We start from the raw sequence: 13,317 nt of genomic DNA, 5'->3' as shown, positions 1-13,317 counted from the left end.
GTGACTTCTACGTTTTTCTGACGAATGTGAGTTGTACGGCGAAATGTAATGCAATGTCTTTTCTTAAAACGAGTGAACCAGCCATTTGACGCCTTAAAAGACTGAGATCCGAATTCCCTGTGAAGCCTCAATGCTTCTACTTTAAGCGCTCTTCCGGTGACTCTAACTCCAGCCTCCCTCCTTTCAAAAAAACATTGTACAAGTCTCTCTTCAATATCGGCAAACCGTATTGGCCGACCAACTCCTTTGGCTCGTTTTTGCGTAGCCGCCAATCCCTCAATTGTTGTTTTGCTTTTGCACCATTCTCGCACACGTTTTCTATCAACTTTGAACAAATTGGCCGCAAAATGTTTACCTTTTTCTTCAGCAACTTTAATTACTTTTAACTTAAATGCGGGCAAATAAGCAGCGCGCCTGACCATTGTTGATTTACAAGTGTATTGGCTATTAGCTAGATCTACCCACATGTACTAATTAAGGAAAGGGTTATCGGAGTACAACAGCTGTTTGGGTCATGACGTAATAACATAGCGAGCGTGTCAAAACATGGAATACATAAAATACGTATTTAAATGCATAAAAGATCCATTGCATTAAATTGGATGCCAAATAATTACGTTTTGGGGGGATTAAACAACAGAGAAACACTTTCTAGTTAGTTTAAACGATGTTCTTAATTTCTGAGGGAAAGAAAAAAAAAAAGAAAAAGAAAATTACCTCAAATAAACGCCCCCTCTTTGGAAAATGTAATGCCCCCGGGGGCGTTAATTCGGAAAAATACGGTATGTATTTATTTTTTAGATATATTGAGTTTAAATACATATTTGAAGCCGTCAAAGTTTGCGACGAGATTCTTGTCGCCGGGATATACACATGGAAGAAAAACGTTCCGCATTGTTTTGAATCGTAAGTGGGTTGTGCGCAAAGGGCGGCCGTCGTATTAGTGATGTCACGATAAACCGGTATACCGGTATATTGCAATACATCTCAGAGGCAATAATGTGTCGCGATTCAAAAGCCACATACCGGTTTTTCCGATATTTTAAACAATTTCTTCTCAACCATACATTTGTTTTCCTTTCACACGCTATTTCCGTATTTTAAAGGTGAGATTGATTAAAAATGAATAGAATAATGTTCCAAATTTAATCGAGATAAATCCAGGTCGATGGGCATGTATGGTACCGGTAAATGGACCCATTCCCAATGGCAAATAGTGACCATTTTTCCGAATTTTGAGGCAAAACATTCCCAATTTTCACGCAGCTCCTTTGAACAATGTCATATAAACGTAAAAGTAAAGAAAACTTCCTAAAAGTATCACTTTATTGCCGAAAATCCAGTAAAAAAAATTGCCGATCTTGGATTCGAGTTTTCCAATTTTCGGATAACACTTTTTCGGATACGTGGACATTGTATCATATAGCAAATGATTTTGATTTATCATGTAATTATATTTAGTTTTTATCTTCTTTATGGACATAAATGAACATTGCAAGCACTTTATATGCAACTCGAAAATTCCCAATTGGGCTCAAAATCCCAACTGGATTGGTAAAAGCCTCTTTCCCAAAATTGTGAATATTAAAATCACTGAAACTGCAAAGAACTGAATTCTGCAATATATTGTGATACGTATCGCAATACGCTGCATGTGTATCGCAATATATCGCAATATGCTCCTGGCATATCGTGACACCCCTACGTCGTATATATAACAAATAGGCCTGGCGCACAATTTGTTGGGCTACTCATCATGTATATAAATGAATCTTAAGGTGATAGGAATTTTACCAATTTGTTCAAATTTACAAAGTTTTAGAAAATCAATATCTCAATAAAATCATATAATTTAGAAGCTATTTTGTTGCTACCATCTGTTCAGAAATATACATTAATACTGAAAGAAAAAAATCATTAATTTTATATACAAGTCCATTTTTATGCCCCCAAAGGGAGGCATATAGTTTTTGAACCGTCTGTCAGTCTGTCGGTCTGTCGGTCTGTCAGTCTGTCCGCAATTTTCGTGTCCGGTCCATATCTTTGTCATCGATGGATGGATTTTCAAATAACTTGGCATGAATGTGTACCACAGTAAGACCACGTGTCGCGCGCAAGACCCAGGTCCGTAGCTCAAAGGTCAAGGTCACACTTAGACATTAAAGGAGAGTGCATTGATGGGCGTGTCCGGTCCATATCTTTGTCATCGATGGATGGATTTTCAAATAACTTGGCATGAATGTGTACCACAGTAAGACGACGTGTAGCGCGCAAGACCCAGGTCCGTAGCTCAAAGGTCAAGGTCACACTTAGACATTAAAGGATAGTGCATTGATGGGCGTGTCCGGTCCATATCTTTGTCATCGATGGATGGATTTTCAAATAACTTGGCATGAATGTGTACCACAGTAAGACGACGTGTCGCGCGCAAGACCCAGGTCCGTAGCTCAGGTCACACTTAGACATTAAAGGATAGTGCATTGATGGGCATGTCCGGTCCATATCTTTGTCAACCATGGATGGATTTTCAAATAACTTGGCATGAATGTGTACCACAGTAAGACGACGTGTCGCGCGCATGACCCAGGTCCGTAGCTCAAAGGTCAAGGTCACACTTAGACGTTAAAGGTCATTTTTCATGATAGTGCATTGATGGGCGTGTCCGGTCCATATCTTTGTCATTCATGCATGGTTTTTAAAATAACTACGCATGAATGTGTGGCACAGTAAGACGACGTGTCGCGCGCAAGACCCAGCTCCGTATGTCAAAGGTCCTAAACTCTAACATCGGCCATAACTACTCATTCAAACTGCCATCGGGGGCATATGTCATCCTATGGAGACAGCTCTTGTTAATTTGTAACTACTAACTAACTAATTACTACTAATACTAGAACAAAAGAAAATCATTAGTACCCAGCGGTATAGATTTATAAGCTGCGTGTCAGCGTACATTACCCTTTAGAAACAGCAAGACACGCTCGAGGTATCATTTTCGTGAGTACATTTGACGCAAAGCAACTGGGACTTACACAAATGATAAAAATCATAACAATATCTGGTTTTCATGAAACTTGTTTGGAATGTTCATTTTTATCTTGAAAGTGGGTCATGTGTGGTCAAAAACTAGGTCACAAGATCAAATTAAACAGAAATGATAAAATACTCAGAAATACTCTATAGTCTGTCTCACCTAATTTTGGACCCTTGGTAATTTTTAGCTCACCTGAGCCAAAGGCTCATGGTAAGCTATTGTGACCGCTCAATGTCCGTCGTGTGTAGTGCGCCAACAATTTTACTTAAACATCTTCTCAGAAACTACTGGTCAGAATAACACCAAACTTGATCTGTACAGGCCTCCTAGTGAAACCTTTAAAACCTTTAAAAACCTTTAATTTCAGAGCAAACCTTTAAAACCTTTAAATCTTCTGAAAAAACCTTTAAAACGGCCAAATAGCCTGTAATTTTCACACAAAACCTATATTTTTGTTCAGACTGCTTGCCGTGCCAGTTTAAAGCAAGTAATGGTTATACATCTGTATTTCTTCCCCCCTTTTAAGTGTTGTTATTAGGATACTGCTTGTGTATCTTTCATCTTGAGTTTTTCAGAATTCTGTTGTGTTCACCAGACCACATACATGTAGATGTTTTTAGTAAATATCTATATATATTATGTGTTTTCAACGAGAATTCCGATAAAAATAGCCTTTATTTACTCTTTATTTTTTAATATTTTACACTAAAAGGCCTTTATTTCCATAGATTGGAGCCTTTATAAAAACCTTTATTTTTGTTCAGGCCTGCTAGGAGGCCTGTCTGTATCATCCTTGCAAGGTCCTCTCTCAAGTTTGTTCAAATTAGGGCACTTGGCTCCTTTTAGGGGCCGCTAGAGCTAAAAATAGCAAAATCTTTAAACATCTTCTACTCTTGAACTACATACAGGCACGCACAAACGGACGCATGCACGCACACACACACACACACGGACAGGGGTAACACTATATACCCCCGCCCCAATTACAAGTTTTATGAACTTTACATTTCCTATTACATCTGTCTAATCTAGACTGGAATCATTATTAAGTGTCCCCCAGGAGACATACTGTTTTTGCCCTGTCCGTCCGTCCGTCCGTACGTCACACTTCATTTCCGAGCAATAACTGGAGAACCATTTGACCTAGAACCTTCAAACTTTATAGGGTTGTAGGGCTGCTGGAGTAGACGACCCCTATTGTTTTTGGGGTCACTCCGTCAAAGGTCAAGGTCACAGGGGCCTGAACATTGAAAACCATTTCCGATCAATAACTAGAGAACCACTTGACCCAGAATGTTCAAACTTCATAGGATGATTGGTCATGAAGAGTAGATGACCCATATTGATTTTGGGGTCACTCCGTCAAAGGTCAAGGTCACAGGGGCCTGAACATTGAAAACCATTTTCGATCAGTAACTAGAGAACTACTTGACCCAGAATGTTGAAACTTTATCGGATGATTGGTCATGAAGAGTAGATGACCCTATTGGTTTTTGGGGTCACTCTGTCAAAGGTCAAGGTCACAGGGGCCTAAACATTGAAAACCATTTCTGATCAATAACTAGAGAACCACTTGACCCAGAATGTTGAAACTTCATAGGATGATTGGTCATGAAGAGTAGATGACCCCTATTGATTTTGGGGTCACTCCATCAAAGGTCAAGGTCACAGGGGCCTGAACATGGAAAACCATTTCCGATCAATAACTAGAGAACCACTTGACCCAGAATGTTGAAACTTCATAGGATCATTGGTCATGCAGAGTAGATGACCCCTATTGATTTTGGGGTCACTCCGTCAAAGGTCAAGGTCACAGGGGCCTGAACATTTAAAACCATTTCTGATCAATAACTAGAGAACCACTTGACCCAGAATGTTGAAACTTAATAGGATGATTGGTCATGCAGAGTAGATGACCCCTAACGATTTTGGGGTCACTCTGTGAAAGGTCAAGGTCACAGGGGCCTAAACATTGAAAACCATTTCCGGTCAGTAACTTGAGAACCACTTGACCCAGAATGATGAAACTTCATAGGATGATTGGTCATGCAGAGTAGATGACCCCTAACTATTTTGGGGTCACTCTGTTAAAGGCCAAGGCCACACGGGCCTGAACATGGAAAACCATTTCCAATCAATAGCTTGAGAAAATCTCGACCCAGAATGTTGAAACTTCATAGGATGATTGTTCATGCAGAGTGAATGACCCCTATTGTTTTTGGGGTCACTCCGTTAAAGGTCAAGGTCACAGGGGCCTGAACATTGATAACCAGTTCCGATCAATAACTTGAGAACCACTTGACCCAGAATGTTGAAACTTCATAGGATGATTGAACATGCAGAGTAGATGACCCCTATTGATTTTGGGGTCAGTCAATTAAAGGTCAAGGTCACAGTGGCCTGTTCATGTAAAATCATTTTTTGGAAATAACTTGAGAACCACTTGACCTACAATGTTGAAAATGATTGGACATGCAGAGTTGATGACCCCTATTTATTTTGAGGTCACTTGATCAAAGGTCAAGGTCACAGGAGTCTGAACAGTGACTTGAGAACCACTAGGCCAAGAGTGTTGAAATTTAGCGGGATGACTGGGCATGCCAAGTAGATGATCCCTATTGCAGCCAACCATCAGTGTCTCTTTGACTTTTGCTCCTGACCCCTATTGACTTCTTGCCTATAGGACTTTGCATTGGGGGAGACATGCGCTTTTTTACAAAAGCATTTTCTAGTTAGTCCTGTTCCTCGATCATAAACAGTCCTACGCCCCGGAAAATCTATTATTCAATAGTTTTCTGTAAAAGTGGCATTTAAAAACTGCTCAAATGTCTAGAAATTATTGCCAGTACAAATTTGCAATACATCATTTTCAACATATTCTTCGAAGAATGCACAGGGTATATTAAAAACAAACTTTTTCACAGGCTTGTCAGCATTTTGATATATTGTACCGGTAAAATGCGATTTTGTTTTTCTCTCTTAATAAAATTTCGTTGATGTTTCTTAAATATGGCACTCAATTTATATAAACATATCACTGTGACATTCCGTCATGGATTTACATTGGACATACAACACATAATTATTGCTATAAACAATTTTTAGTGCATACCTGTCAAAAATATTGCGTGGAAAATCACTAAAAGTCCTTCTCTTGATCATAATAAGTCGGGGGACGCTGATTTGAAACTAGGTCTGTAGCATGTTAATCAGGTCCTTTCTCAATTTTGTTCAAATGGGGGCAATTGGCCCCTTTTAGGGGCCGCTAGAGCTTAATATAGAAAAACCTTCTAAAAGTTTTCTTCTCATGAAACACTTGGTGGATCTTCATCGAACTTGGTCTGTAGCATGTTTATAAAGTCCTTTCTAAAGTTTGTTCAAATGGGGGCACTTGGCCCATTTAAGGGGCCGCTGGAGCTAAATATAGAAAAACCTTTAACATCTTCTTCTTTAGAACAACTAGGTGGATCTTCTTCAAACTTGGTCTGTAGCATGTTTATAATGTCGCTTCTCCAATGTGTTCAAATGGGGGCACTTTGCCCCTGTTAGAGGCCGCTAGAGCTAAATATAGAATAACATTTAAACATCTTCTCATGAACCACTTGGTGGATCTTCATCAAACTTGGTCTGTAGCATGCTTATAAGGTCCTTTCTCAAGTGTGTTAAAATAGGAGCACTTGACCCCTTTTGGGACTGCTAGAGCTAAATAAAGGAAAACATTTAAACGTCTTTTTCTCATGAATCGCTTGGTGGATCTTCATCAAACTTGGTCTGTAGCATGTTTATAAGGTCCTTTCTCAAGTTTGTTCAAATGGGGGCACTTGGTCCTAAGATCATTAACATCTTCAGGTGAGCGATATAGGGCTTTGATGGCCCTCTTGTTAAAGAAAGTGATAAGACGGTGTTTCAGGTGAGTAATACAGTGTCCTCCTGTATAAAATTTAGCATTCTAAATTTTCAGGCGTGTTCATCCTCAAAAAGAAAACAGAGCTCAAGTTCTTTTGGCTTTGAGCCTGCTGCAAAATGCATGAGAACTGAACAGCATGATAGTAAAGAGGAAGATTGTCAGAGTGGTTCCAGTACAGCTGAAAATCAAGATTTAATGAAATGTGGAGAAGAGGAACCAGAATGTGAAGACCAGGTAATTTGATACATCATTGCTTTTTTCAAGGTGGAGAACCACGTTACCAAAAATGATAAACTACACAGAAAAAATGGCCATTTTTAGCTCGACTATTCGAAGAATAGTCTAGCTATTCTACTCACCCTGGCGTCGGCGTCGGTGTCACACCTTGGTTAAGTTTTTGCATGCAAGTACATACAGCTATCATTTAAAGGCATATAGCTTTGAAACTTATTTATTCTTTTTCTAGGTCAATTACCAACCTCACTGGGTCAAGTTCCATAACTCTAACATGTATTTTGAGCAAATTATGCCCCCTTTTGGACTTACAAAATTCTGATTAAAGTTTTACATGCAAGTTACTATCTCCAAAACTAATGTAGATATTGAATTGAAACTTCACATGTGCCTTCGGGGTTATAAAACTAGTTGATAGCACCAAGTCCCATAACTCTGACCTTCATTTTGGGCAAATTATGCCCCCTTTTGGACTTAGAAATTCTGGTTAAAGTTTTGCGTGCAAGTACATACAGCTATTACTAAAAGGCATATAGATTTGAAACTTATTTTTTCTTTTTCTAGATCATTTACCTACCTCACTGGGTCAAGTCCCATAACTCTGACATGTATTTTGGGCAAATTATGCCCCCTTTTGGACTTACAAAATCCTGGTTAAAGTTTTACATGCAAGTAACTATCTCCAAAACTACTACAGATATTAAATTGAAACTTCACACGTGTCTTCGGGGTTATAAAACTAGTTGATAGCACCAAGTCCCATAACTCTGACCTGTATTTTGGGCAAATTATGCCCCCTTTTGGACTTAGAAAATCCTGGTTAAAGTTTTGTGTGCAAGTACATACAGCTATTACCAAAAGGCATATAGCTTTGAAACTTATTTATTCTTTTTCTAGGTCAATTACCAACCTCACTGGGTCAAGTTCCATAACTCTAACATGTATTTTGAGCAAATTATGCCCCCTTTTGGACTTACAAAATTCTGATTAAAGTTTTACATGCAAGTTACTATCTCCAAAACTAATGTAGATATTGAATTGAAACTTCACATGTGCCTTCGGGGTTATAAAACTAGTTGATAGCACCAAGTCCCATAACTCTGACCTTCATTTTGGGCAAATTATGCCCCCTTTTGGACTTAGAAAATTGTGGTTAAAGTTTTGCGTGCAAGTACATACAGCTATTACTAAAAGGCATATAGATTTAAAACTTATTTTTTCTTTTTCTAGATCATTTACCTACCTCACTGGGTCAAGTCCCATAACTCTGACATGTATTTTGGGCAAATTATGCCCCCTTTTGGACTTAGAAAATCCTGGTTAAAGTTTTACATGCAAGTAACTATCTCCAAAACTACTACAGATATTAAATTGAAACTTCACACGTGTCTTCGGGGTTATAAAACTAGTTGATAGCACCAAGTCCCATAACTCTGACATGTATTTTGGGCAAATTATGCCCCCTTTTGGACTTAGAAAATCCTGGTTAAAGTTTTGTGTGCAAGTACATACAGCTATTACCAAAAGGCATATAGCTTTGAAACTTATTTATTCTTTTTCAAGGTCAATTACCAACCTCACTGGGTCAAGTTCCATAACTCTTAACATGTATTTTGAGCAAATTATTCCCCCTTTTGGACTTAGATAATTCTGGTTAAAGTTTTACATGCAAGTTACTATCCCCAAAACTAATGCAGATATTGAATTGAAACTTAACATGTTTCTTCGGGGTTATAAAACTAGTTGATAACATCAAGTCCCATAACTCTGATATGTATTTTGGTCAAATTATGTCCCCTTTCTAACTTAAAACTCTTTTGATATTTCACATTTTGGGTAATAATTTCCTGCTTCTGTGACAATATTTCGAATAGTCGAGCTTGGCTGTCTTACGGACAGCTCTTGTTTTAGCTCACCTGAGCACCAAGTGCTTAAAATGTTGAGCTATTAGGATGGGTCAATGTCCGTCGTCAACTTATAGACTGTTTACACTCTAGAGGTCACAATTTTGACCTAAGGCCAATATACTCAATAAAATCATGGACGAGTTCGATAATGGGTCATCTGGGGTAAAATACTAGGTCACTATGTGAAATAAAAGGAAAGCTTTGTTAACATTCAAGGTCCCATTTCTTCCTGATCATTATGAAATTCAGTCAGAATGTTCATCTCAAATCTAGGTCAAGTTCGAAAGTGGGTCATGTGGGGTCAAGAACTAGGTCACTAGGTCAAATCATTGACAAAGTCTGTTAACACTCCAGATGTCACATTTTCTTTCTGGTTTTCATGAAACTTGGTCAGAATGTTCATCTCTATCTTGAAAGTAGGTCATGAGTGGTCAAAAACTAGGTCATAAGATCAAATTAAACAGAAATGATAAAATACTCAGAAATACTCAATAGTCTGTCTCACCTAATTTTGGACCCTTGGTAATTTTTAGCTGACCATGAGCCTTTGTGACCACTCAATGTCCGTCGTGTGTCGTGCGTCAACAATTTTACTTAAACATCTTCTCAGAAACTACTGGTCAGAATAACACCAAACTTGGTCTGTATCATCCTTGCAAGGTCCTCTCTCAAGTTTGTTCAAATTAGGGCACTTGGCTCCTTTTAGGGGCTGCTAGAGCTAAAAATAGCAAAATCTTTAAACATCTTCTACTCTTGAACTACATAGTTGATCTTTATCAAACTAGTTCTGTAGCATGTTAATCAGGTCCTTTCTCAGTTTTGTTCAAATGGGGGCATTTGGCCCTTTTTAGGGGCAGCTAGAGTTGAATATAAAAAAAAAACTTTAAAAGTTTTCTTCTCATGAACCACTTGGTGGATCTTCATTAAACTTGGTCTGTAACATGTTTATAAGGTCATTTCTGAAGTATGTTCAAATGGGGGCACATGGCCCCTTTTAGGGGCCGCTAAAGCTAAATATAGAAAAACCTTTAAACATCTTCTTAAGAACCACTGGGTGGATCTTCATCAAACTTGGTCTGTAGCATGTTTATAAGGTCCTTCTTCAAATTAAGTCAAATTGGAGCTAAATATAGAAAAACCTTTAAACATCTTCTCATGAACCACTTGGTGGATCTTCATCAAACTTGGTCTGTAGCATGTTTATAAGGTCCTTTTTGGGGGCAGCTAGAGCTAAATATAGAAAAAGCTTTAAACGTCTTCTTCTCATGAACCACTTGGTGGATCTTCATCAAACTTAGTTTTAAGTTACTTCATATTTGAGCTATTACATTTCATATATTTTCATAAGGCAGTTGCAAATTGTTTTTATGATATATCATATTTGGAAAATCTGTGATACTTGAAAATTATTGCATGTACAACTGTGATAAGTTAGAAATCGTAATATATTATATTTAAAGTGTGAAATTATCACCTTTTAAGTGTGAGGTAGTTGCTGATCTGTTCCCTTCAAATCTAATTTGAGGTGATACTTCGTTCTTATGAGTTTTTTTATTGTCGCACTTTTGTGCTTTTTTTCCTGGTCAGATTTTATTAAAACATGTTAAATTTTATGGCAGCATTTAGAACCCTTGGTTTTGATCAGCAGCAATCCCACAACTGATTTTAATATGCCGTCTTTCATGTGATTCAAAATTATAACTTGTATTATTGTGTGTTTTAAACCTAAATAAACATTCAATCAATCAATTGGTCTGTAGCATGTCTATAAGGTCCTTTCTCAATTTTGTTTGAATGGGGGTACTTGGCCCCTGTTTGGGGCCGCTAGAGCCAAATATAGAAAAACCTTTAAAAGTCTTATTCTCGTGAACCGCATGGTGGATCTTCATCAAACTTGGTCTGTAGCATGTTTATAAGGTCCTTTCTCAAATTTAATCAAATGGGGGCACTTGACCACTTGAGGGGCCGCTAGAGCTAAATATAGAAAAATCTTTAAATGTCTCCTTCTCATGAACCACTTGGTGGATTTTCATCAAACTTGGTCTGTAGCATGTTTATAAAATCCTTCCTCAAATCCAGTGCCACGACGGCCTTCTTGTTACATTTAGTAAGCAAAACCATTAAAACTGCGTCGTTATATCCGGAATGTGAATATCTCTAGACTGTTTTTTTTCGTTTTTAGCTCGACTTTTTGAAGAAAAGGAGAGCTATCCTACTCGCCCCGGCGTCAGCATTGGTGTCACATCTTGGGTAAGGTTTTCATACCACCCCACTTTATTTCAAAAGTATTAGAGGTATGGCTTGGAAACTTACCATACTTGTTTACCATCATAGCCTCCATCTACAGACAAGAGTACATAACTCTGTCAAGGTTTTTGACAGAATTGTGGCCCTTTTTAGCTCACCTGAGCACAAAGTGCTCAGCGTGAGCTATTGTGATAGGGTGATTGTCCGTCGTCGTACATCCGTCCGTCGTCAACATTTTCCTTCAAACAACTTCTCCTAAACCACTGAGACAATTTTAACTAAACTTCACAGGAATGTTCCTTGGGTGGTCCTCTTCCAGATTCCTTCAATAGAAGTGGTTCCATGCAGAACTCTGGTTGCCATGGCAACCAAAAGAAAAAACTTTGAAAATCTTCTCCTCAGAAACCGCTGGCCTGATTCCAACATAATTTCACAGAAATGATCCTTAGGTGACCCTCTATCAAATTCCTTCATCCCATGTTGATTCGTAAAAAAAACATTCAGAATATACAATTTATTTTTATCTAAGTGCCGCGTATTTAGGCCTTAAGAAAGAAACAATAAATATTGAATAAACCCGCCTCAAAGATTATTGATTATAGAGAATAAACTGCGTACTTTACGCAACCTGTTTTGAAATTGACTGAATGTGCTTTTATGTACAACAGAAACAGTAGCCATTACAATAAATGATACAAAAATATGCTGTCTTAAAGATACTATAATGTAAATTATGACTGTTTAACCCTTTGCATGCTAGGAAAAATTGTCGTCAGCTTAGTATGTCGTCTGGTAAATGTAATTTTGACCAATTTTCGCAAAATAGAGATATATATTGTCTGAATGTTACTCGGCGTCTGGTCTGGTTCCAAGGTGTTTGCAAAGGCCTTTCGTTTTGGTTGCCTGCATGCAAAGAGTTAATGATATTCACATCCGAATCAGTATGTAATATGGTTTATGCTAATAGTTTTCTTGGTCAAATATGCTTTATTGAAATACCTGAATCATATACAGCTCTGAATTAAACTTTTATCAATCAACATGTTAAATGTTGAACAAACGCAACTCAGTGGAAACGTGAAAATGAAAATTACGTTACCAAAATAAAAATGAATTCAACGTTACCTGAATTCATTGCTTAATTCAAGACTCGTACTGAATTTAGCTACATGTACTTAATGGAGACAGAAACTCATTTTGTGTACATTTTCTTCTCAAAATATTTTCAAAACATTGTATTAACTACAGTTTGAGTTCATTGATATACAGTGAATTGTGGTTACCACTTTTGGAAACACTTCTAAATCCAGAAATATGTATTTACGATCGAAATTGCATAGCAGTACATCTAGTGGGGTATGTTGTATAAAAATAGATTACATAGATTATAATTTTATAGTGCTTTAAATGACTGATGATATTAAATATAAGTTTTAGGGACATATTTTATTCTTGAATTAAAGAACATACATAAACGTAGATTACGTAGGAAATTGCGTTACGATGATACATAAATGATATAGGATATTTCAAGAAATATCTCTTTGTATGATTTTGGATTCCTCTGATAATAAAAATGCTTTGAAAACAAACCATACAGACACCAAGAACATAAAAAAAGTTATAAAAAGGAGCATACATAGTGGTCATCTTGAATTTTAAGTGGCTAACGGGTTTTTTTCAAAGCAGGTCCCCCATATACAAATGTTCATACCAAGTTTCATGCTTGCATCACCAAGTGCATAATTGTTATGATATTTTGAGTTTATTTGCCTAGCTATTTAGGCTAAATATAGAAAAAGGAACTTTGAATCGTCTTCTCATGAACCGCTACAGGTGAGCGATTCAGGGCCATTGTTTTTCATTTTAAACAAAAATATTCCAAGGCCATTATTATCCCCCCGCCAAAGGCAAAGGGGATATTAGAAATGCTCTTTGTCCGTGCGTGCGTGTGTGCGTGCGTGCGTCCGCAACGATCTTTGTCCGGA

At 37.7% G+C, this 13,317-nt stretch overlaps 1 protein-coding gene across 2 annotated transcripts in view; it reads left to right on the top strand.

The window, feature by feature from the left end:
• Positions 1 to 13,317, top strand: part of LOC123542144 (uncharacterized) — a 69,990-nt gene that overhangs the window by 3,839 nt on the left and 52,834 nt on the right. For both annotated transcript variants that reach the window (XM_053543951.1, XM_053543944.1), the window contains exon 2: positions 6,996 to 7,175. In XM_053543951.1, coding sequence (XP_053399926.1) covers positions 6,996 to 7,175 — 180 coding nt within the window. The remainder of the gene's footprint in view (positions 1 to 6,995; positions 7,176 to 13,317) is intronic.

The sequence above is a fragment of the Mercenaria mercenaria genome, chromosome 1 (genome assembly GCF_021730395.1).
Source record: "Mercenaria mercenaria strain notata chromosome 1, MADL_Memer_1, whole genome shotgun sequence".
Lineage (NCBI taxonomy): Eukaryota > Metazoa > Mollusca > Bivalvia > Venerida > Veneridae > Mercenaria > Mercenaria mercenaria.
Note: the sequence above shows the minus strand (reverse complement) of the source record. Positions and strands in the feature narration are given on the sequence as shown.